This window comes from Oncorhynchus kisutch, linkage group LG22, assembly GCF_002021735.2.
Source record: "Oncorhynchus kisutch isolate 150728-3 linkage group LG22, Okis_V2, whole genome shotgun sequence".
Lineage (NCBI taxonomy): Eukaryota > Metazoa > Chordata > Actinopteri > Salmoniformes > Salmonidae > Oncorhynchus > Oncorhynchus kisutch.
In genome coordinates, this window is record NC_034195.2 from 58,188,895 (window position 1) to 58,211,151 (window position 22,257).

The following is a 22,257-nucleotide window of genomic DNA, read 5'->3' on the forward strand; positions in this document are numbered from 1 at the left end:
TACCTCATCCCCATACTGTTTATATTTATTTACTTTTCTGCTCTTTTGCACACCAATATCTCTACCTGTACATGACCATCTGATCATTTATCACTCCAGTGTTAATCTGCAAAATTGTAATTATTCGCCTACCTCCTCATGCCTTTTGCACACAATGTATATAGACTCTTTTTTTCTACTGTGATATTGACTTGTTAATTGTTTACTCCATGTGTAACTCTGTGTTGTCTGCTCACACTGCTATGCTTTATCTTGGCCAGGTCGCAGTTGTAAATGAGAACTTGTTCTCAACTAGCCTACCTGGTTAAATAAAGGTGAAATAAATAAAAAAGTCATTTGTGTAAAGTGCCATGCCATGCTTGTCGAGCGTCCTTCCCTGTAAGCATGTTGAAAGTCTGTTGTCAATTTGTTTACACCCTCGACAACTACTGTGATGATTATTATTTGACCATGCTGGTCATTTATGAACATTTGAACATCTTGGCCATGTTCTGTTATAATCTCCACCCGGCACAGCCAGAAGAGGACTGGCCACCCCTTCTAGGGAATTTTTTCCTAGCTACCGTGCTTCGACATCTGCATTGCTTGCTGTTTGGGTTTTAGGCTGGGTTTCTGCACAGCACTGATCAAATGAAATGTATTTATATATTTATTATTATTTATTTATTATTTATTAGCCTTTCTTACATCAGCTGCTATATCAAAGAGCTGTACAGAAACCCAGCCTAAAACCCCATATTGCACAAATCTAAATCACACCTGGAATAATACATTATGGCATTTCAAACATGATAGTACAAAAAAACACATTTCATATTTCCACAAACTTCAGTGTTTCCTTTCAAATTGTATCAAAAATAGGTCCTGAGCTACAGGCAGTTAAATTTGGGTCCTGAGCTACAGGCAGTTTTTTATTTTTTTTACCTTTATTTAACCAGGTATATTGATTAATATGTCGATATAAGCTAGCGTGGGGGTGAGACTGGTAGGGAGCACCACAGGGTTAAAGATCAGCTCCTACTGCTATTAGCGTGGGGGTGAGACTGGTAGGGAGCACCACAGGGTTAAAGATCAGCTCCTACTGCTGCTAGCGTGGGGGTGAGACTTGTAGGGAGCACCACAGGGTTAAAGATCAGCTCCTACTGCTGCTAGCGCAGGGGTGAGACCGGTAGGGAGCACCACAGGGTTAAAGATCAACTCCTACTGCTGCTGGCGTGGGGACGAGGGGGAGACTGGTAGGGAGCACCACAGGGTGAAAATTACATGGTTTGGGCTTTTCATGCAATAATTGTTTAACGGTCATATATTTATTGATGACTAAGTATAAAAAACATACATGCTATAGTGCTAGCCCTTAAAAAGCATTTTCCAATAGAGCTGACATATACGAAATCTACCGTGAATGGAGTCTCCGCGAATATGGGAACATTGCCTTTAAAGGCTTCTGACAAAGGGGCGATCAGATTGAATCCCGGTCAAGGTATGATGATTACCATACATCACTCCTTTATGGTCACCTCAAGAAAGTACCATGAACGGTAACACTTTTCTTAGAAGATGAGAGAGTCGACAGTTGTCAGAAGTCAAACCATCCAGTCAACAAGCCACAGAAAATTTGTTTATTAAAGTTAAGCCAAATGCCCCAAATTCACATCAAATACTGAAAAATGTTTATTTAAGAGACAATAACAAGGAGTTTAAATACAGGAACATTTGTATTAATCAGAGAATCACTGTATAAAGATGTGAATGGTGGATGGCTTGATAAAGCGGGTAAGACAGGGGTTCTCAAACCTCTCCTCTGGGACCCCCAGCCGTCCCAAACCTCTCCTCAGGACAACTAGCTGTTCCAAACCTCTCCTCAGGTCAACTAGCTGTTCCAAACCTCTCCTCTGAGACCCCCAGCTGTTCCAAACCTCTCCTCTAGGAACCCCAGCTTTTCCAAACCTCTCCTCTGGACCCCCAGCTGTTCCAAACCTTTCCTCTGGACCCCCAGCTGTTCCAAACCTCTTCTCAGGACAATTAGCTGTTCCAAACCTCTCCTCTGAGACCCCCAGCTGTTCCAAACCTCTCCTCTGAGACCCCCAGCTGTTCCAAATCTCTCCTCAGGACCCCCAGCTGTCCCAAATCTCTCCTCTGAGACCCCCAGCTGTTCCAAACCTCTCCTCTGGGAACCCCAGTTGTTCCAAACCTCTTCTCAGGACAACTAGCTGTTCCAAACCTCTCCTCTGAGACCCCCCAGCTGTTCCAAACCTCCTCTCAGGACCCACAGCTGTTCCAAACCTCTCCTCAGGACCCACAGTTGTTCCAAACCTCTCCTCAGGACCCACAGCTGTTCCAAACCTTTCCTCGGGACCCACAGCTGTTCCAAACCTCTCCTCAGGACCAGGACCCACAGCTGTTCCAAACCTCTCCTCAGGACCCACAGCTGTTCCAAACCTCTCCTCTGGGAACCCCAGCTGTTCCAAACCTCTCCTCAGGACCCACAGCTGTTCCAAACCTCTCATCTGGGACCCCCAGCTGTTCCAAACCTCTACTCTGAGACCCCCAGCTTTTCCAAACCTCTCCTCTGGGACCCCTAGCTGTTCCAAACCTCTCCTCTGAAACCCCCAGCTGTTCCAAACCTCTCCTCAGGACAACTAGCTGTTCCAAACCTCTCCTCAGGACCCCCAGCTGTTCCAAACCTCTCCTCAGGACACCCAGCTGTTCCGAACCTCTCCTCTGAGACCCTCATCTGTTCCAAACCTCTCCTCGGGGACCCCCAGCTGTTCCAAACATCTCCTCGGGGACCCCCAGCTGTTCCAAACCTCTCCTCGGTGACCCCCAGCTGTTCCAAACCTCTCCTCTTGGACTCCCAGACATTCAACGTATTTTACCTATACCACAGCTAGCACACCTGATTCAACTTGTCAACTAATAATCAGGCCCTTATAGGTGAATCAGGTGAGCTACTTCAGGGCTATATCAACATTGTGAATTGTCTGAGGGTCCCCAGAGGAGAGGGGTAAGATACTGGTAGCAGTAGAGATGTCTGAGGGTCCCCAGAGGAGAGGGGTAAGAGACTGGTAGCAGTAGAGATGTCTGAGGCTATGGTAGAGATAGTAGAGATGGGTACATGTCTTCATGAGAACTAGAGAACAGTCAGGTGTGATGTCGTCATCATTAATTATAGCAACAACAGAACATAGAAATGTCCGGAGAAATTCATCAAGAGCAGGAGGGAGTTCCAAATGGCACCCTATTCACTAGATAGTGCACTACTGGCCCGGGTCAAAACTAGTGCACTATCAAGGGACTAGGTTGCCATTTTGGACAAGACATAGAAATGACCCAACAATTCACTAACAACAGGAGAAACAGATTATGTTTTATACGCGTGATGAGTAAATAGTGCAGCGCTGTCCTCTCTGTCTGTGCTCTCTCTCTGTCTGTGCTCTCTCTCTGTCTGTGCTCTCTCTCTGTCTGTGCTCTCTCTCTGTCGTCTGGTCTTGTATAATGTACACCAGGCAGGTTTCAACCAGGCATGTTCCAGCTCCTGACCTCTCAGGGCTGTAGATGGTCCTCATCCGTTCATTAAGGAGACCTGAGTAAGGAGACCTGAGGCACAAGGGGAATGTTTCTGTGGATCTGCTTGTACTCCTCCAGGGCTGTAGATGGTCCTCATCCGTTCATTAAGGAGACCTGAGGCACAAGGGGAATGTTTCTGTGGATCTGCTTGTACTCCTCCAGGGCTGTAGATGGTCCTCATCCGTTCATTAAGGAGACCTGAGGCACAAGGGGAATGTTTCTGTGGATCTGCTTGTACTCCTCCAGGGTCTGGGTTTGAGTGGGGAGGAACAGTTTATAAAGGCTCCCATTTCACCTTCTGTTTCTCTGTCGTTTCACCATTTCACCTTCTGTTTCTCTGTCGTTTCACCATTTCACCTTCTGTTTCTCTGTCGTTTCACCATTTCACCTTCTGTTTCTCTGTCGTTTTACCATTTCACCTTCTGTTTCTCTGTCGTTTCACCATTTCACCTTCTGTTTCTCTGTCGTTTTACCATTTCACCTTCTGTTTCTCTGTCGTTTCACCATTTCACCTTCTGTTTCTCTCGTTTCACCATTTCACCTTCTGTTTCTCTGTCGTTTTAAGAAAACATACAAAGCATCATCGTTCCATCAGAGGCTCTAGTAATAAAATTACTACGACATATAAACGTCAACAAAAAAACTAAACGACATCCTCAAACCAAACAGAGGAAAAACAAGTAAGGCTAATGAAGAGGAAACACAGGAGGCCAAAGAGGATGTGGGTGTGTCTAAGAGAGGACAACCAAACTGAAGAGATCCAGGGTCATAGTGAGAATGAAGCCAGTCTGTTCCTGGTTCAGCTGACATCTCTACAGACAGACATCCAGGGAGAGTCTGTAGCCACAGAGAGGCACTGTGCTGTGGTCAGGGTGTGTGTGGGCAGTGTTTTTTGCATGGTCAGGATCTCTGCCATAAAATCAGAATATAGACCTTTCCAAGGAGCCCTTTCAGATTCTTATGTGGAAGGTACTGCAAAACAGAGACAGAACCGACAGAGAACATGTTAAGGAACAACACACTGACCTACTATCATGACCTCAATAACACACTGACCTACTATCATGACCTCAATAACACACTGACCTACTATAATGACCTCAATAACACACTGACCTACTATCATGACCTCAATAACACATATTAGATTATTCTGTAGGCTAACAAAACTTAAATTAGATGATGCTGGATACAGACATTACTCTACTGTAGGCTAATACAACACACGTTAGATGATGCTGGATACAACAGACAGTAACGTACTGTAGGCTAACATAATACACATTAGATTATTCTGGATACAGACAGACAGTTCTGTAGGCTAATATACCACACATTAGATGATGCTGGATACAGACAGTACTGTACAGTAGGCTAATCAGGATTAGATGATGCTGGATACAATACCCCATAATGACAAGATAAAAAAAAGGTTTTTATCAATAAAAACTGAAATATCACAATTACATAAGTATTCAGGCCCTATACTCAGTACTTTGTTGAAGCACCTTTGGCAGCGATTACAGCCTCGAGTCTTCTCCGGTAGGACGCTACAACCTTGGCACACCTGTATCTGGGGAGTTTCTACCATTCTTCTCTGCAGATATCCCGAGTGGCGCAGTGGTCTAAGACACTGCATCTCAGTGCTAGAGGTGTCACTACAGACCCTGGTTTGATTCCAGGCTGTATCACAACCGGCTGTGAGTGGGAGACACATAGGGCTGCGCACAATGCCCAGCGTCGTCTGGGTTAGGGTTTGGCCGGGGTAAGCCGTCATTTTAAATAAGAATGTGTTCTAAACTGACTTGCCTAGTTAAATTAAGGTTAAATAAAAATAAATTAATTCAAAGGTAATCTCAAGCTCTGTCAGGTCGGATGGGGAGCGTCGCTGCACAGCTATTTTCTGGTCTCTCCAGAGATGTTCGATTGGGTTCAAGTCCGGGTTCTGGCTGGGCCACTCAAGGACATTCAGAGACTTGTCCCGAAGCCACTCCTGCATTGTCCTGGCCGTGTGTTTAGGATTGTTGTCCTGTTGGAAGGAGAACCATCGGCCCAGTCTGAGGTCATGGAGCAGGTTTTCAACAAGGATCTCTCTGTACTTTGCTCCGTTCATCTTTCCATCGATCCTGACTAGTCTCCAAGTCTTTGCAGCTGAAAAACATCCCTACAGCATGATACTGCCACCACCATGCATCACCATTGGGATGGTGCCAGGTTTCCTCCAGAAGTGACGCTTGGCATTCAAGCCAAAGACTTCAATCTTGGTTTCATCAGACCAGAGCATCTTGTTTCTCATGGTCTGAGAGTCTTTAGGTGCCTTTTGGCAAACTACAAGCAGGCTGTCATGTGCCTTTTACTGAGGAGTGGCTTCCATCTGGCCACTCTACCATAAAGACCTGATTGGTGGAGTGCTACAGAGATGGTTGTCCTTCTGGAAGGTTCTCCCTTCTCCACAGATTAACTCTGGACCACCAAGGCATTTCTCCCCTGATTGCTCAATCTCGTTGGGCGGCCACCTCTTATATAGACAGGTGTGTACCTGTCTATATCATGTCCAATCTACTGAATTTACCAAAGGTGGACTCCAATCAATTTTAGAAACATCTCAAGGATGATCAATGGAAACAGGTTGCTTTGTCATTATGGGGTACGGTGTGTAGATTGATGAGGATTTTAAATTTATTTAATCCATTTTAGAATAAGGCTGTAATGTAACAAAATGTGGAAAACGTCAAGTGGTCTGAATACTTTCCGAATGCAGTTCATGTACAGTGTTACACTGACTAAAATAATACTGTTACCTTAAAAAGTCAGGGGCCCTGGTGATCATGTTTTCAAAGTCGGCGAAGGACAGTTTGCTATCTCCGTCTAGGTCAGCCTCTTCGATGGCCTTCTCACAGACCAGGGTGACCTCTTCAGGGCTCAACTCCTCCCTCGTCAGCTTGTTCAAAGTCTTCTCCAGATCCTCCTTACACAGGAAGTTATCCACATTGAAATCTACACACACACACACACACACACACACACATACACGGGATGTTATCCAAGTTCAAAACGAACACAGAAAGTTACATAGGTGATGAATCCCAAACCAGCTCCTCACCCCTACCAACTCGCTCGGAAGGCCCTCTGTTGTAGCGTGTCACTGATGAAACTCAGAGGGTGACTTCAAGAGTGGTGAGGGGATCAAATAAACCCATCAATATCAGGACAGACTGGACACTTGAATGATGCAATTCATGTTCCACATTTTAGTAATAGAAAGAGCATGAAACTCAAATAAGAAAATCCCCCCTGTAGTTTTACAAGATGTGAACCTCATTTAACAGTTAAACATTTAATTTGGAGTTATTTCATATGTTACACGTGTCAAGACTCAAAGTCAGACAAACAGATTGTGTGAAATATAAAATATAATATAATGCAATGCATTATGGGATACCACTATCTGGTGTACGTACGTAATATTATTTTTGTGCTGGCAACTGACTTGGTCGAAGTGACTATCAAAGGGTCTAATTAGCCCCTACACCCTCCATCATTTTTACTCCCTCAGCTTTGGGACACTTAATGTCAACAGGTAGGGTTAACATGAAACTATAGTTTTTTTCTACAAAATGCAGAAATGTGCCGTTTTCACATATGTATACACTGGATTTGTGCTGAAATATTGAAAATGAAGTTGACAAGTGGTAGAATTACCCTTTTAACAGAGATTCATGTTGGATTAAATGTGATTATCATATACAGTGCCTTCAGCAAGTATTCACACCCCTTGACCTTTTCCACATTTTGTTGTGTTACAAGTGAAATTAAATGGATTTAATTGTAATGTTTGGTCGACGATCTACACAATACTCCATCATGTGAACGTGGAAGAAAAACTTTGTTTTTTAATATGAAAAATAAACCACTAATATAGATAGCTTGATTAGATTTGAATTCACCCCCCTAAAACAATACATATTGGCAGCGATAACAGCTGTGAGTCTTTTGGGATAAGCCTCTAAGCGCTTTGCACACCTGGATTGTACAATATTTATTAATTTGTATTTATTTATTTAACTTTTATTTATCTAGGCAAGTTGCCCATTTATTCTTTAAAAAGTTCTTCAAACTCTGTCAAATTGGTTGTTAATCATTGCTAGAAAGACATTTTCAAGTCTTGCCATAGATTTTCAAGCCAAGTTAAGTCAAAACTGTAACTACGCCACTTAGGTACATTCAATATCATCTTGGTAAGCAACTCTACTGTATATTTGGCCTTGTGTTTTAGGTTATTGTCCTGTGGAAAGGTGAATTTGTCTCCCAGTGTCTCTTGTAAAGAAAATTGAACTAAGTTTTCCTCTTTTGCCTGTGCTTAGCTCTTTCTTTATATCATAAAAAAACTCCATAGTCCTTGCCAATGACAACCATACCCATAACATGATGCAGCCACTACTATGCTTAAAGAAATATGAAAAGTGGTACTCAATGATGTGTTTCCGTCACGCTCTGACCATAGAGAGCCCTTTGTTCTCTATAGTGTAGTAGGTCAGGGCGTGACTAGGGGGTGTTCTAGCTCAATATTTCTATGTTGGTGTTTTGTATGGTTCCAATTAGAGGCAGCTGGTAATCATTTCCTCTAATTGGGGATCATATTTAGGTAGCCATTTTTCCCACCTGTGTTTGTGGGATATTGTTTTGTGTTTGTGCATGTGCACCACTACTTTCACGTTTTGTTATTGGTTTTCGTTTAAAGTTTCACCGTAATAAAGATGTGGAACTTCAATCACGCTGCACCTTGGTCCGTCTTTAATCACGAGCGTGACAGTTTCCCCAAACATAATGCCTTGTATTTATGACAAAAAGTTAATTTCTTTGCCACATGTTTTTTGCAGTATTACTTAAGTACCTTGTTCCAAGCAGAAGGCATGTTTTGTAATATTGTTATTCTGTAGAGGCTTCCTTCTTTTTACTCTGTTATTTATGTTAGTATTGTGGAGTAACTACAACTTTGTTGATCCATCCTCAGTTTTCTCCTGTCACAGCCATTAAACTCTGTTACTGTTTTAAAGTCACCATTGGCCTCATGATGAAATCCCTGGGCAGTTTCCTTCCTCTCTGGCAACTGAGTTAGGAAGGACACCTGTATCTTTGTAGTGACTGGGTGTATTGATACACCATCCAAAGTGTATCTAATAACTTCACCATGCCAAAAGGGATATTCAGCATCTGTACCCTTCTTTGCAAGGCATTGGTTGAATCTGTGGTTGAAATTCACTACTCAATTGAGTTACCTTACATGTAATTGTATGTGTGGGGTACAGAGATGGGGTAGTCATTTAAAATCATGTTAAACACTATTATTGAACACAGAAGGAGTCCAAAAAACTTGTGATTTGTTAAGCACATTTTTACTCTTGAATTTATGTAGGCTTGCAAAAGGGTTGAATATCAGCTTTTAATTTTTTATTAATTTAGAAAATGTTCTACAAACAAAATTCCACTTTGAAATTATGGAGTATTGTGTGTAGATCAGTGACACAACATCTCAATGTAATACATTTTTATTTAAGGCTGTAACACAACAAAATGTGGAAAAGGTTAAGGGGTGTGAATAGTTTCTGAAGGCACAGTATATTAGCATACTCACCGTATATTTTGAAGGCGTATATGGCCTTGAGCTCCCTGGGGGCTGTCTCACTGAGGACAGAGAACATATCCACAAAGTCGTTGAAGCTCAGGTTCCCCGCTCCGTCCTCAGAGAAGGACTCCACGATCCTGTTCCTGAACGGGTTCTCCTACAGGACATACAGTGAGAGGGGGAGACAAGGCAAGGCTGTCATTACTCATACATCACTTTCTATGAAGGCTATCGTCAGTATGTCACTGATACAATAAGGGTTTTATTCTACAAGAAACAGAGAGAGACAAGAGGACATCACTGATAGAAGACAGTGAGCCAGTGGTCAGACAATTACTTATTTACTATGTGTGAATGGAATTTAATGTGGAAAGCAAATAAGTGTCATATCTATTTATTATGATTAAACAAAGCCTGTGTGTCTATGTATGCTGATTATTCAACAATATGCGGGTCAGCAACCACAGCTAATGAAGTCACTGAAGCCCTTAAAACTTCTTCGGGATCGGTATCCCTTCCACGGGACGGTTAAGCTAACGTAGGCTAATGCGATTAGCATGAGGTTGTAAGGATCAAGATCATTTCCCAGGACATAGACATATCTGATATTGGCAGAAAGCTTAAATACCACGAGGACAAGGCTATTGTTTGAGGAGAGTGCACAAATTTGAACATGAAAAGTTATTTAAAAACTAATTAGGCACATTTGGGCAGTCTTGATACAACATTTTGAACAGAAATACAATGGTTCATTGGATCAGTCTAAAACTTTGCACATACAGGGATGGCCAAAATCTAAATTGCACCTGGGCTGGAATAATACATTATGGCCTTTCTCTTGCATTTCAAGGATGATGGTACAAAAAAAATACCAAAGAATGGTTGGATTTTTCTTTGTATTATCTTTTACCAGATCTATTGTGTTATCTTCTACTACATTCCTTTCACATTTCCATAAACTTCAAAGTGTTTCATTTGAAATGGTACCAAGAATATGCATATCCTTGCTTCAGGTCCTGAGCTACAGGCAGTTAGATTTGGGTATGTCATTTTAGGCGAAAATTGAAAAAAGGGGCTAATCCTTAACAAGGAGTTGCAGTCAGTTTTGGAAGGTGTGGCCAGCAATAAACTGGTCCTGAACATCTCTAAAACTAAGAACATTGTATTTGGTACAAGTTGTTCCCTAAGTTCTAGACCTCAGCTGAATCTGGTAATGAATGGTGTGGCTCTTGAACAAGTTGAGGAGACTAAATTACTTGGCTTTACCTTAGATTGTAAACTGTCCCAGTCAAAACATATACTGTACGTAGACACACAGGCTTTATTCAGAACAAGTGGCAGATCATTAGTAAAGCTTGAAAAAAGAAAGAGGGGCCTAGACAGCTGCCCTGGGGAATTCCTGATTCTACCTGGATTATGTTGGAGAGGCTTCCTTTAATGAATAACCTCTGTGTTCTGTTAGACAGAACACATTATAGCAGGGGGTGTAAAGCCATAACACATACGTTTTTTCCAGACTATGATCGATAAATACAAAAGCTGCACTGACGTCTAACAGACAGCCCCCACAATCATTAAATCATCAATTTCTGTCAGCCAATAATCAGTCATTTGTTTAAGTACTGTACATGTTGAATGCCCTTCCCTATAAAAAAGTGCCAAAAATCTGTTAATTTGTTTACTGTGAGAGAGCATTGTATCTGGTCAAGCACACTTGTTCCCCAAAATTTACAAGGGTTGGTAACTGGCTGATTGGTCGGCTATTTGAGCCAGTAAAGGGGGCTTTACTATTCTTAGGAAGCGGAATTACTTAAGCTTCCCTCCAAGCCTGAGGGCACACACTTTCCAGTGTGTGTTGATTACCAGTGTGATTAGTAGTGTTTGTTGATTACCAGTGTGTGTTGATTAGAGTGTGTTGATTACTAGTGTGTGTTGATTACCAGTGTGTGTTGATTACCAGTGTGTTGATTACCAGTGTGTGTTGATTAGAGTGTGTTGATTACCAGTGTGTGTTGATTAGAGTGTGTTGATTACCAGTGTGTGTTGATTAGAGTGTGTTGATTACCAGTGTGTGTTGATTACCAGTGTGTGTTGATTAGAGTGTTGATTACTAGTGTGTGTTGATTACCAGTGTGATTACAGTGTGTGTTGATTACTAGTGTGTGTTGATTACCCGTGTGTGTTGATTACTAGTGTGTGTTGATTAGAGTGTGTGTTGATTAGAGTGTGTTGATTACTAGTGTGTGTTGATTACCAGTGTGTGTTGATTACCAGTGTGTTGATTACCAGTGTGTGTTGATTAGAGTGTGTTGATTACCAGTGTGTGTTGATTAGAGTGTGTTGATTACCAGTGTGTGTTGATTAGAGTGTGTTGATTACCAGTGTGTGTTGATTACCAGTGTGTGTTGATTAGAGTGTTGATTACTAGTGTGTGTTGATTACCAGTGTGATTACAGTGTGTGTTGATTACTAGTGTGTGTTGATTACCCGTGTGTGTTGATTACTAGTGTGTGTTGATTAGAGTGTGTGTTGATTAGAGTGTGTTGATTACTAGTGTGTGTTGATTACCCGTGTGTGTTGATTAGAGTGTTGATTACTAGTGTGTGTTGATTACCAGTGTGATTACAGTGTGTGTTGATTACCAGGGTGATTACAGTGTGGGTTGATTACTAGTGTGTGTTGATTACCAGTGTGATTACTAGTGTGATTACCAGGGTGTGTTGATTACCAGTCTGATTACCAGTGTTGATTACTAGTGTGTGTTGATTACCAGTCTGATTACCAGTGTGTGTTGATTACTAGTGTGTGTTGATTACCAGTGTGATTATTAGTGTTGATTACTAGTGTGTGTTGATTACTAGTGTGTGTTGATTACCAGTGTGATTATTAGTGTTGATTACTAGTGTGTGTTGATTACCAGTCTGATTACCAGTGTGTGTTGATTACTAGTGTGTGTTGATTACCAGTGTGATTATTAGTGTGATTACCAGTGTGTGTTGATTACCAGTCTGATTACCAGTGTTGATTACTAGTGTGTGTTGATTACCAGTTTGATTACCAGTGTGTGTTTATTTCCAGGGTTTGTTGATTACCAGTGTGTGTAGATTAGAGTGTGTTGATTACTAGTGTGTGTTGATTACGAGTGTGATTACCAGTGTGTGTTGATTCCCAGTGTGATTACAGTGTGTGTTGATTACTAGTGTGTGTTGATTACTAGTGTGTGTTGATTACCAGTCTGATTACCAGTGTGATTACCAGTGTGTGTTGATTACCAGTCTGATTACCAGTGATAATTACCAGTCTGATTACCAGTGATAATTACAAGTGTGTGTTGATTACCAGTCTGATTACCAGTGTTGATTACCAGTGTGTGTTGATTACCAGTCTGATTACCAGTGTTGATTACTAGTGTGTGTTGATTACCAGTCTGATTACCAGTGTGTGTTGATTACTAGTGTGTGTTGATAACCAGTGTGATTACCAGTGTGTGTTGATTACCAGTCTGATTACCAGTGTGTGTTGATTACTAGTGTGTGTTGATAACCAGTGTGAGTACCAGTGTGTGTTGATTACAAGTTTGATTACCAGTGTGTGTTTATTTCCAGGGTTTGTTGATTACCAGTGTGTGTAGATTAGAGTGTGTTGATTACTAGTGTGTGTTGATTACGAGTGTGATTACCAGTGTGTGTTGATTACCAGTGTGATTACCAGTGTTTGTTGATTACCAGTGTGATTAGTGTGTGCTGATGACTAGTGTGTTGATTCCCAGTGTGATTACAGTGTGTGTTGATTACTAGTGTGTGTTGATTACCAGTCTGATTACCAGTGTGATTACTAGTGTGATTACCAGTGGGTGTTGATTACCAGTCTGATTACCAGTGATAATTACAAGTGTGTGTTGATTACCAGTCTGATTACCAGTGTTGATTACCAGTGTGTGTTGATTACCAGTGTTGATTACCAGTGTGTGTTGATTACCAGTGTGATTACTAGTGTGATTACCAGTGTGATTACCCATGTCTGTTGATTACCAGTGTTGATTACCATTGTGTGTTGATTACTAGTGTGTGTTGATCACTAGTGTGTGTTGATTACTAGTGTGTGTTGATTACCAGTCCGATTACCAGTGTTGATTACCAGTGTGTGTTGATTACTAGTGTGTGTTGTTTACCAGTCTGATTACCAGTGTTGATTACCAGTGTGTGTTGATTACCAGTCTGATTACTAGTGTGATTCCCAATGTGTGTTGATTACCAGGGTTGGTTGTTTACCAGTTTGTGTTGATTACTAGTGTGATTACCAGTTTGTGTTGATTACCAGTGTGATTACCAGTTTGTGTTGATTACCAGTGTGATTACTAGTGTTACCTACATTTAGTTCCGGCATGCTGACTATAAGAGCTAAGGGTATTGTAACATCAGGCTCGTTGGTGTAGTCCATGGGTACTAGGTGTGGAGCCAGCTCATGGTATCGCCCATGTAACCTAGAACACAAGACAATAATGACTATTAGTAGTGGTATCAACACATTGGCTTTCACTTCTTTCATTCCTACAATATATTGGATGTAAGAAAACAAACAATGTTACTGAATAAAGATACTGGATGAGATGAAGCATGCTGTTAACATGGGGATGTGTAGGAGCTGAACACATGCTGTTAACATGGGGATGTGTAGGAGCTGAAAACATGCTGTTAACATGGGGATGTGTAGGAGCTGAAAACATGCTGTTAACATGGGGATGTGTAGGAGCTGAAAACATGCTGTTAACATGGGGATGTGTAGGAGCTGAAAACATGCTGTTAACATGGGGATGTGTAGGAGCTGAAAACATGCTGTTAACATGGGGATGTGGAGCTGAAAACATGCTGTTAACATGGGGATGTGTAGCAGCTGAAAACATGCTGTTAACATGGGGATGTGTAGGAGCTGAAAACATGCTGTTAACATTGAGATGTGGAGCTGAAAACATGCTCTTAACATGGGGATGTGGAGCTGAAAACATGCAGTTAACATGGGGATGTGTAGGAGCTGAAAACATGCTGTTAACATGGGGATGTGTAGGAGCTGAAAACATGCGGTTAACATGAGGATGTGTAGCAGCTGAAAACATGCTGTTAACATGGGGATGTGTAGGAGCTGAAAACATGCAGTTAACATGGGGATGTGTAGGAGCTGAAAACATGCTGTTAACATGGGGATGTGTAGGAGCTGAAAACATGCGGTTAACATGAGGATGTGTAGCAGCTGAAAACATGCTGTTAACATGGGGATGTGTAGGAGCTGAAAACATGCTGTTAACATGGGGATGTGTAGGAGCTGAAAACATGCAGTTAACATGGGGATGTGTAGGAGCTGAAAACATGCTGTTAACATGGGGATGTGTAGGAGCTGAAAACATGCTGTTAACATGGGGATGTGGAGCTGAAAACATGCAGTTAACATGGGGATGTGTAGGAGCTGAAAACATGCTGTTAACATGGGGATGTGTAGGAGCTGAAAACATGCTGTTAACATGGGGATGTGTAGGAACTGAAAACATGCTGTTAACATGGGGATGTGTAGGAACTGAAAACATGCGGTTAACATGGGGATGTGTATGAGCTGAAAACATGCTCTTAACATGGGGATGTGTAGCAGCTTAAACTAAAGGTTGCAAGATCGAATCCCCAAATTGACAAGGTAATAATCTGTTGTTCTGCCCCTGTACAAGGCAGTTTATTTAACCTGTTCCTAGGCCGTCATTGAAAATAAGAATTTGTTCTTCTTAACTGACTTGCCAAGTTAAGTGAAAGGTAAAATAAATAAATAAAAACCTAAAAAAACATGCACAGCACAATGCTCCGAGCAGGATATCTATTCATCCACAGCACAGTGCTCCGAGCAGGATATCTATTCATCCACAGCACAGTGCTCCGAGCAGGATATCTATTCATCCACAGCACAGTGCTCCGAGCAGGATATCTATTCATCCACAGCACAGTGCTCCGAGCAGGATATCTATTCATCCACAGCACAATGCTCCGAGCAGGATATCCATTCATCCACAGCACAGTGCACCAAGCAGGATATCTATTCATCCACAGCACAATGCTCCGAGCAGGATATCTATTCATCCACAGCACAGTGCTCCGAGCAGGATATCTATTCATCCACAGCACAATGCTCCGAGCAGGATATCCATTCATCCACAGCACAGTGCACCAAGCAGGATATCTATTCATCCACAGCACAATGCTCCGAGCAGGATATATATTCATCCACAGCACAGTGCTGTTTACATGGGGATGTGTAGGAGCTGAAAACATGTGGTTTACATGCCAGCAGCACACCACCCTGCATCCCACTGCTGACATGTCTCTGAAGTTAAGCAGGGTTTGTCCTGGATGGGAGACCAGATGCTGCTGGATGTGGTGTTGGAGGAGAAGAAGGAGGCACTCATCTGGTCTAAAATAATATCCCAGGGCAGTGATTGTGTTTAAGCAGGGTTGGTTAACCCCTGTAGGTTGCTGTCTTCCAGATGGAATTTAAACAGGTGTTTGGACTCTCTGTGTTCACTGAAGTCATTAACCGTGGCGTCCCGGCTAAATTCCGAATCTACAATCATGGCCTTCATACGATCATGGCAACCTAATCATCCCCAGCTTCCAATTGGCTCATTCATCCACCTCTCCCCTTCAACTATTCCCCAGGTCGTTCCTGTAAATGAGAATGCGTTCTCAGTCAACTTACCTGGTAAAATTAGGGTAAAAACTATATTTACACACCCCGCTGTGCAATGTAACACAAACAGAGTCACGATGACACTGGCCATTAAAACCAATACCCTCCTATAAAGAGGTATGTTTATTAGATATCAAACAACATGTGCTCTCAGTGCCATGGTTCAAACGCTATGTTTACCGACTGAAATCAGCAGAGAGGACTAGACACAAAGACTGACCATAACAACAATCGACAGGACATACCAGGACAGCAGAGAGGACTGGACCCACAAAGACTGACAATACAGACAACAGATATGATGTTAGAATCACTGCAATGAAACAATGATGAGTACGCACACACAAAGAAAATAAAAGTCATGGACATCATAGCTCTTTGATCTATCGTAGCTCTCTGATCCATCGTTGCTCTCTGATCTATCATAGCACTCTGATCCATTGTAGCGATCTGATATATCATGGCGATCTGATCTATGATAGCGATCTGATCTATCATGGCGATCTGATCTATCATGGCGATCTGATCTATCATGGCGATCTGATCTATCATGGCGATCTGATCTATCATGGCGATCTGATCTATCATGGCGATCTGATCTATCATGGCGATCTGATCTATCATAGCGATCTGATCTATCATAGCGATCTGATCCATGTTGTCATATAGAAGAACAGTTATTTGAACAGTCAGCAGTGTTGTTCTGTTCTCTGGACAGGCAGGGAGGTCAGAGCTAAACCTCTGACCCCTTCCAGGTGCCATCTCAGTTGCCATGGCAGCACTATGCATCTGGAAGGCCATTGGTCTCTGATGACGAGCCCACTGAGGTAGCATAATATAAACCTGCCAGGATGAGCCTGTGTCTGAGATCGTGTTACATACAGGACAGATTAAACACCTCCTGATGACCTTGACCTCTGATTGATTGATCAGATAATACACCTTCTTACCTCCTGCCATTGGCTGACTAGTTCCAACTGTCCTACTGGATGAGATTTCTGTGAAAGACCAAATTGTCTATTCCTGTCTCCTTCCATGACTTACACTGTTCAAAATGTCTTCTCCATCCTCCAACGGAACCGGTATCAAATACCTGATGATAATCCTTACATCATACTGTCCCAATATACAGTATGCTGGTACAGCTGTGTGGAGACAGAACCTGTGGTGTTTTAGTGAGGTCATAAAGACCAGGAGTCCATTAGGTTCCAGCCGATTGTCCATTTGGTTTCCAGAGCTCTGCCGCTGGCCCTGTTATCACTGTGTTGTCACAGCCCATCTCCGTCTCAATGTCATGGTGGACCCATTCATCCACAGCACAGTGCTCCGAGCAGGTTATCTATTCATCCACAGCACAATGCACCGAGCAGGATATCTATTCATCCACAGCACAATGCTCCGAGCAGGATATCTATTCATCCACAGCACAATGCTCCGAGCAGGATATCTATTCATCCACAGCACAATGCTCCGAGCAGGATATCTATTCATCCACAGCACAATGCTCCGAGCAGGATATCTATTCATCCACAGCACAGTGCTCCGAGCAGGATATCTATTCATCCACAGCACAGTGCTCCGAGCAGGATATCTATTCATCCACAGCACAGTGCTCCGAGCAGGATATCTATTCATCCACAGCACAATGCTCCGAGCAGGATATCTATTCATCCACAGCACAGTGCTCCGAGCAGGATATCTATTCATCCACAGCACAATGCTCCGAGCAGGATATCCATTCATCCACAGCACAGTGCTCCAAGCAGGATATCTATTCATCCACAGCACAATGCTCCAAGCAGGATATATATTCATCCACAGAACAGTGCTCTGAGCAGGATATCTATTCATCCACAGCACAGTGCTCTGAGCAGGATATCTATTCATCCACAGCACAGTGCTCCGAGCAGGATATCTATTCTTCCACAGCACAGTGCTCCGAGCAGGATATCTATTCATCCACAGCACAGTGCTCCGAGCAGGATATCTATTACATAAGAGTATGAGGTGAGCCATGCTGAGCTGTCAATAATCACTAAGGATTCAGACAGTGGAGTACGAGGTGTGCCGAGCTGGGCCCTCAACGATCACTAAGGATTCAGACAGTGGAGTAGAAGGAGTGTATTATCACTGTTTTGACGACCATGGGGAAATCATTTCACAAGATCCAGTGGATCAAGAAAACCTTCTTTCCTCTGTGTGAAGAGATGGGGCTGTATCCTCTCAACCGTTAAATGCACTCCTCTGTGTGAAGAGATGGGGCTGTATCCTCTCAACCATTAAAAGCACAACCAAATTCTAATGGAAAAACAATGTCTGATTTTTGGTTTAGTTGTAATTGTGTTTGGTTGTCGACAAATTAATAATTGATATGTTGGATTCAGACTAAGACCTGGACTGGCCTGGTGTATTACAGAACTCTGTCTGTCTGCCTGTCGGTCTGACACTGGTACCTAGTCCCAATATATCCATTTGCTCTTCCCATTAGAAATTAAACAATCCTGAAACGCCAAGAAACCACTGACAGAAGACAGTAGATCACCATTAAGTAACACAGATGACAACATGTTGAGCAGGTTCATCAAAACCACAGATCTGGAATGTTTGATCCTCTCTACCTGTCGCCAAGAAGCCATAAAACAGGTCTGGATCAATACCAGTGAAGAAGCCTGTTAAAGAGATCAAATGAAGTGCTTTGGAACACTAAAACGAGTCGCAACTGATCTGCCACCACCTTATATTGAAACATGGTGGAGATGTCACGTTCTGACCTTAGTTCTGTTATTTTATCTGTGTTTTAGTATGGTCAGGGTGTGAGTTGGGTGGGCAGCCTGTTTGTTTTTCTATTTTGGTTTTTGAGTTCTGCCTAGTATGGTTCTCAATCAGAGGCAGCTGTCAATCGTTGTCCCTGATTGAGAATCATACTTAGGTAGCCTGGGTTTCACTTTTGGGTCGTGGGTGTTTGTCTTCCATGTCAGTGTTTGTCGCCACACGGGACTGTTTCGTTCATTTCACGTTTATTGTTTTGTATTTCGTAGTGTTCAGTTTATGTTTTAAAATAAACATTATGGACACTTACCACGCTGCGTTTTGGTCCTCCGATCCTTCTCGCTACTCGTCCTCAGAAGAGGAAGAGATCCGTTACAGGAGAGGGTATTGGGACAGATTTAAAGTGTTCTGAAACGTTCATCTGAATCATGTGCGTTGTAACACCACATAATCAATAGTTGTGCAACACCTTGCCAGAGACTGGGAGCACTAACTAGGATCAAATCAAATCAAATTTATTTATATAGCCCTTCGTACATCAGCTGATATCTCAAAGTGCTGTACAGAAACCCAGCCTAAAACCCCAAACAGCAAGCAATGCAGGTGTAGAAGCACGGTGGCTAGGAAAAACTCCCTAGAAAGGCCAATACCTAGGAAGAAACCTAGAGAGGAACCAGGCTATGTGGGGTGGCCAGTCCTCTTCTGGCTGTGCCGGGTGGAGATTATAACAGAACATGGCCAAGATGTTCAAATGTTCATAAATGACCAGCATGGTCAAATAATAATAAGGCAGAACAGTTGAAACTGGAGCAGCAGCACAGTCAGGTGGAAGTTGAAACTGGAGCAGCAGCATGGCCAGGTGGACTGGGGACAGCAAGGAGTCATCATGTCAGGTAGTCCTGGGGCATGGTCCTAGGGCTCAGGTCAGTTGAAACTGGAACAGCAGCATGGCCAGGTGGACTGGGGACAGCAAGGAGTCATCATGTCAGGTAGTCCTGGGGCATGGTCCTAGGGCTCAGGTCCTCCGAGAGAGAGAAAGAAAGAGAGAAGGAGAGAATTAGGGAACGCACACTTAGATTCACACAGGACACCGAATAGGACGGGAGAAGTACTCCAGATATAACAAACTGACCCCAGCCCCCCGACACATAAACTACTGCAGCATAAATACTGGAGGCTGAGACAGGAGGGGTCAGGAGACACTGTGGCCCCATCCGAGGACACCCCCGGACAGGGCCAAACAGGAAGGATATAACCCCACCCACTTTGCCAAAGCACAGCCCCCACACCACTAGAGGGATATCTTCAACCACCAACTTACCATCCTGAGACAAGGCTGAGTATAGCCCACAAAGATCTCCGCCACGGCACAACCCAAGGGGGGGGCGCCAACCCAGACAGGATGACCACAACAGTGAATCAACCCACTCAGGTGACGCACCCCCTCCAGGGACGGCATGAGAGAGCCCCAGCAAGCCAGTGACTCAGCCCCTGTAATAGGGTTAGAGGCAGAGAATCCCAGTGGAAAGAGGGGAACCGGCCAGGCAGAGACAGCAAGGGCGGTTCGTTGCTCCAGAGCCTTTCCGTTCACCTTCCCACTCCTGGGCCAGACTACACTCAATCATATGACCCACTGAAGATGAGTCTTCAGTAAAGTCTTAAAGGTTGAGACCGAGTTTGCGTCTCTGACATGGGTAGGCAGACCGTTCCATAAAAATGGAGCTCTATAGGAGAAAGCCCTGCCTCCAGCTGTTTGCTTAGAAATTCTAGGGACAATTAGGAGGCCTGCGTCTTGTGACCGTAGCGTACGTGTAGGTATGTACGGCAGGACCAAATCAGAGAGATAGGTAGGAGCAAGCCCATGTAATGCTTTGTAGGTTAGCAGTAAAACCTTGAAATCAGCCCTTGCTTTGACAGGAAGCCAGTGTAGAGAGTCTAGCACTGGAGTAATATGATCAATTTTTTTGGTTCTAGTCAGGATTCTAGCAGCCGTATTTAGCACTAACTGAAGTTTATTTAGTGCTTTATCCGGGTAGCCGGAAAATAGAGCATTGCAGTAGTCTAACCTAGAAGTGACAAAAGCATGGATTAATTTTTCTGCATCATTTTTGGACAGAAAGTTTCTGATTTTTGCAATGTTACGTAGATGGAAAAAAGCTATCCTCGAAATGGTCTTGATATGTTCTTCAAAAGAGAGATCAGGGTCCAGAGTAACGCCGAGGTCCTTCACAGTTTTATTTGAGACGACTGTACAACCATTAAGATTAATTGTCAGATTCAACAGAAGATCTCTTTGTTTCTTGGGACCTAGAACAAGCATCTCTGTTTTGTCCGAGTTTAATAGTAGAAAGTTTGCAGCCATCCACTTCCTTATGTCTGAAACACATGCTTCTAGCGAGGGCAATTTTGGGGCTTCACCATGTTTCATTGAAATGTACAGCTGTGTGTCATCCGCATAGCAGTGAAAGTTTACATTATGTTTTCGAATAACATCCCCAAGAGGTAATATATATAGTGAAAACAATAGTGGTCCTAAGACGGAACCTTGAGGAACTCCGAAATTTACAGTTGATTTGTCAGAGGACAAACCATTCACAGAGACAAACTGATATCTTTCCGACAGATAAGATCTAAACCAGGCCAGAACATGTCCGTGTAGACCAATTTGGGTTTCCAATCTCTCCAAAAGAACGTGGTGATCGATGGTATCAAAAGCAGCACTAAGGTCTAGGAGCACGAGGACAGATGCAGAGCCTCGGTCCGATGCCATTAAAATGTCATTTACCACCTTCACAAGTGCCGTCTCAGTGCTATGATGGGGTCTAAAACCAGACTGAAGCATTTCGTATACATTGTTTGTCTTCAGAGGAATGGAAGATTCGATATAGGCCGATAGTTTTTTTATATTTTCTGGGTCAAGGTTTGGCTTTTTCAAGAGAGGCTTTATTACTGCCACTTTTAGTGAGTTTGGTACACATCCAGTGGATAGAGAGCCGTTTATTATGTTCAACATAGGAGGGCCAAGCACAGGAAGCAGCTCTTTCAGTAGTTTAGTTGGAATAGGGTCCAGTATGCAGCTTGAAGGTTTAGAGGCCATGATTATTTTCATCATTGTGTCAAGAGATATAGTACTAAAACACTTGAGCGTCTCTTGATCCTAGGTCCTGGCAGAGTTGTGCAGACTCAGGACAACTGAGGTTTGGAGGAATACGCAGGTTTAAAGAGGAGTCCGTAATTTGCTTTCTAATAATCATAATCTTTTCCTCAAAGAAGTTCATGAATTTATCACTGCTAAAGTGAAAGTCATCCTCTCTTGGGGAATGCTTGTAGCTTTGCGACAGTATTAAAAAGGATTTTCGGATTGTTCTTATTTTCCTCAATTAAGTTAGAAAACTAGGATGATCGAGCAGCAGTAAGGGCTCTACGGTACTGCACGGTACTGTCCTTCCAAGCTAGTCGGAAGACTTCCAGTTTGGTGTGGCGCCATTTCCGTTCCAATTTTCTGGAAGCTTGCTTCAGAGCTCGGGTATTTTCTGTGTACCAGGGAGCTAGTTTCTTATGAGACATTTTTT

General features: G+C 42.9%; 1 protein-coding gene across 5 annotated transcripts in view; it reads right to left on the reverse strand.

The window, feature by feature from the left end:
* Positions 1 to 1,605: 1,605 nt before the first annotated feature.
* LOC109867451 (calcium and integrin-binding family member 2) overlaps positions 1,606 to 22,257 on the reverse strand; it is a 49,594-nt gene continuing 28,942 nt past the window's right edge. For 2 of the 5 annotated variants that reach the window (XM_020456620.2, XM_031801774.1), the window contains 4 exons: positions 13,565 to 13,676; positions 9,203 to 9,350; positions 6,369 to 6,564; positions 1,606 to 4,539 (listed from right to left, as the gene is read on the reverse strand). In XM_020456620.2, the coding sequence (XP_020312209.1) occupies positions 4,518 to 4,539; positions 6,369 to 6,564; positions 9,203 to 9,350; positions 13,565 to 13,676 (478 nt within the window). In that variant the 3' untranslated portion in view covers positions 1,606 to 4,517. The remainder of the gene's footprint in view (positions 4,540 to 6,368; positions 6,565 to 9,202; positions 9,351 to 13,564; positions 13,677 to 22,257) is intronic. The other 3 variants (XR_004204847.1, XR_002251813.2, XR_002251812.2) reach the window with 3 other exon arrangements.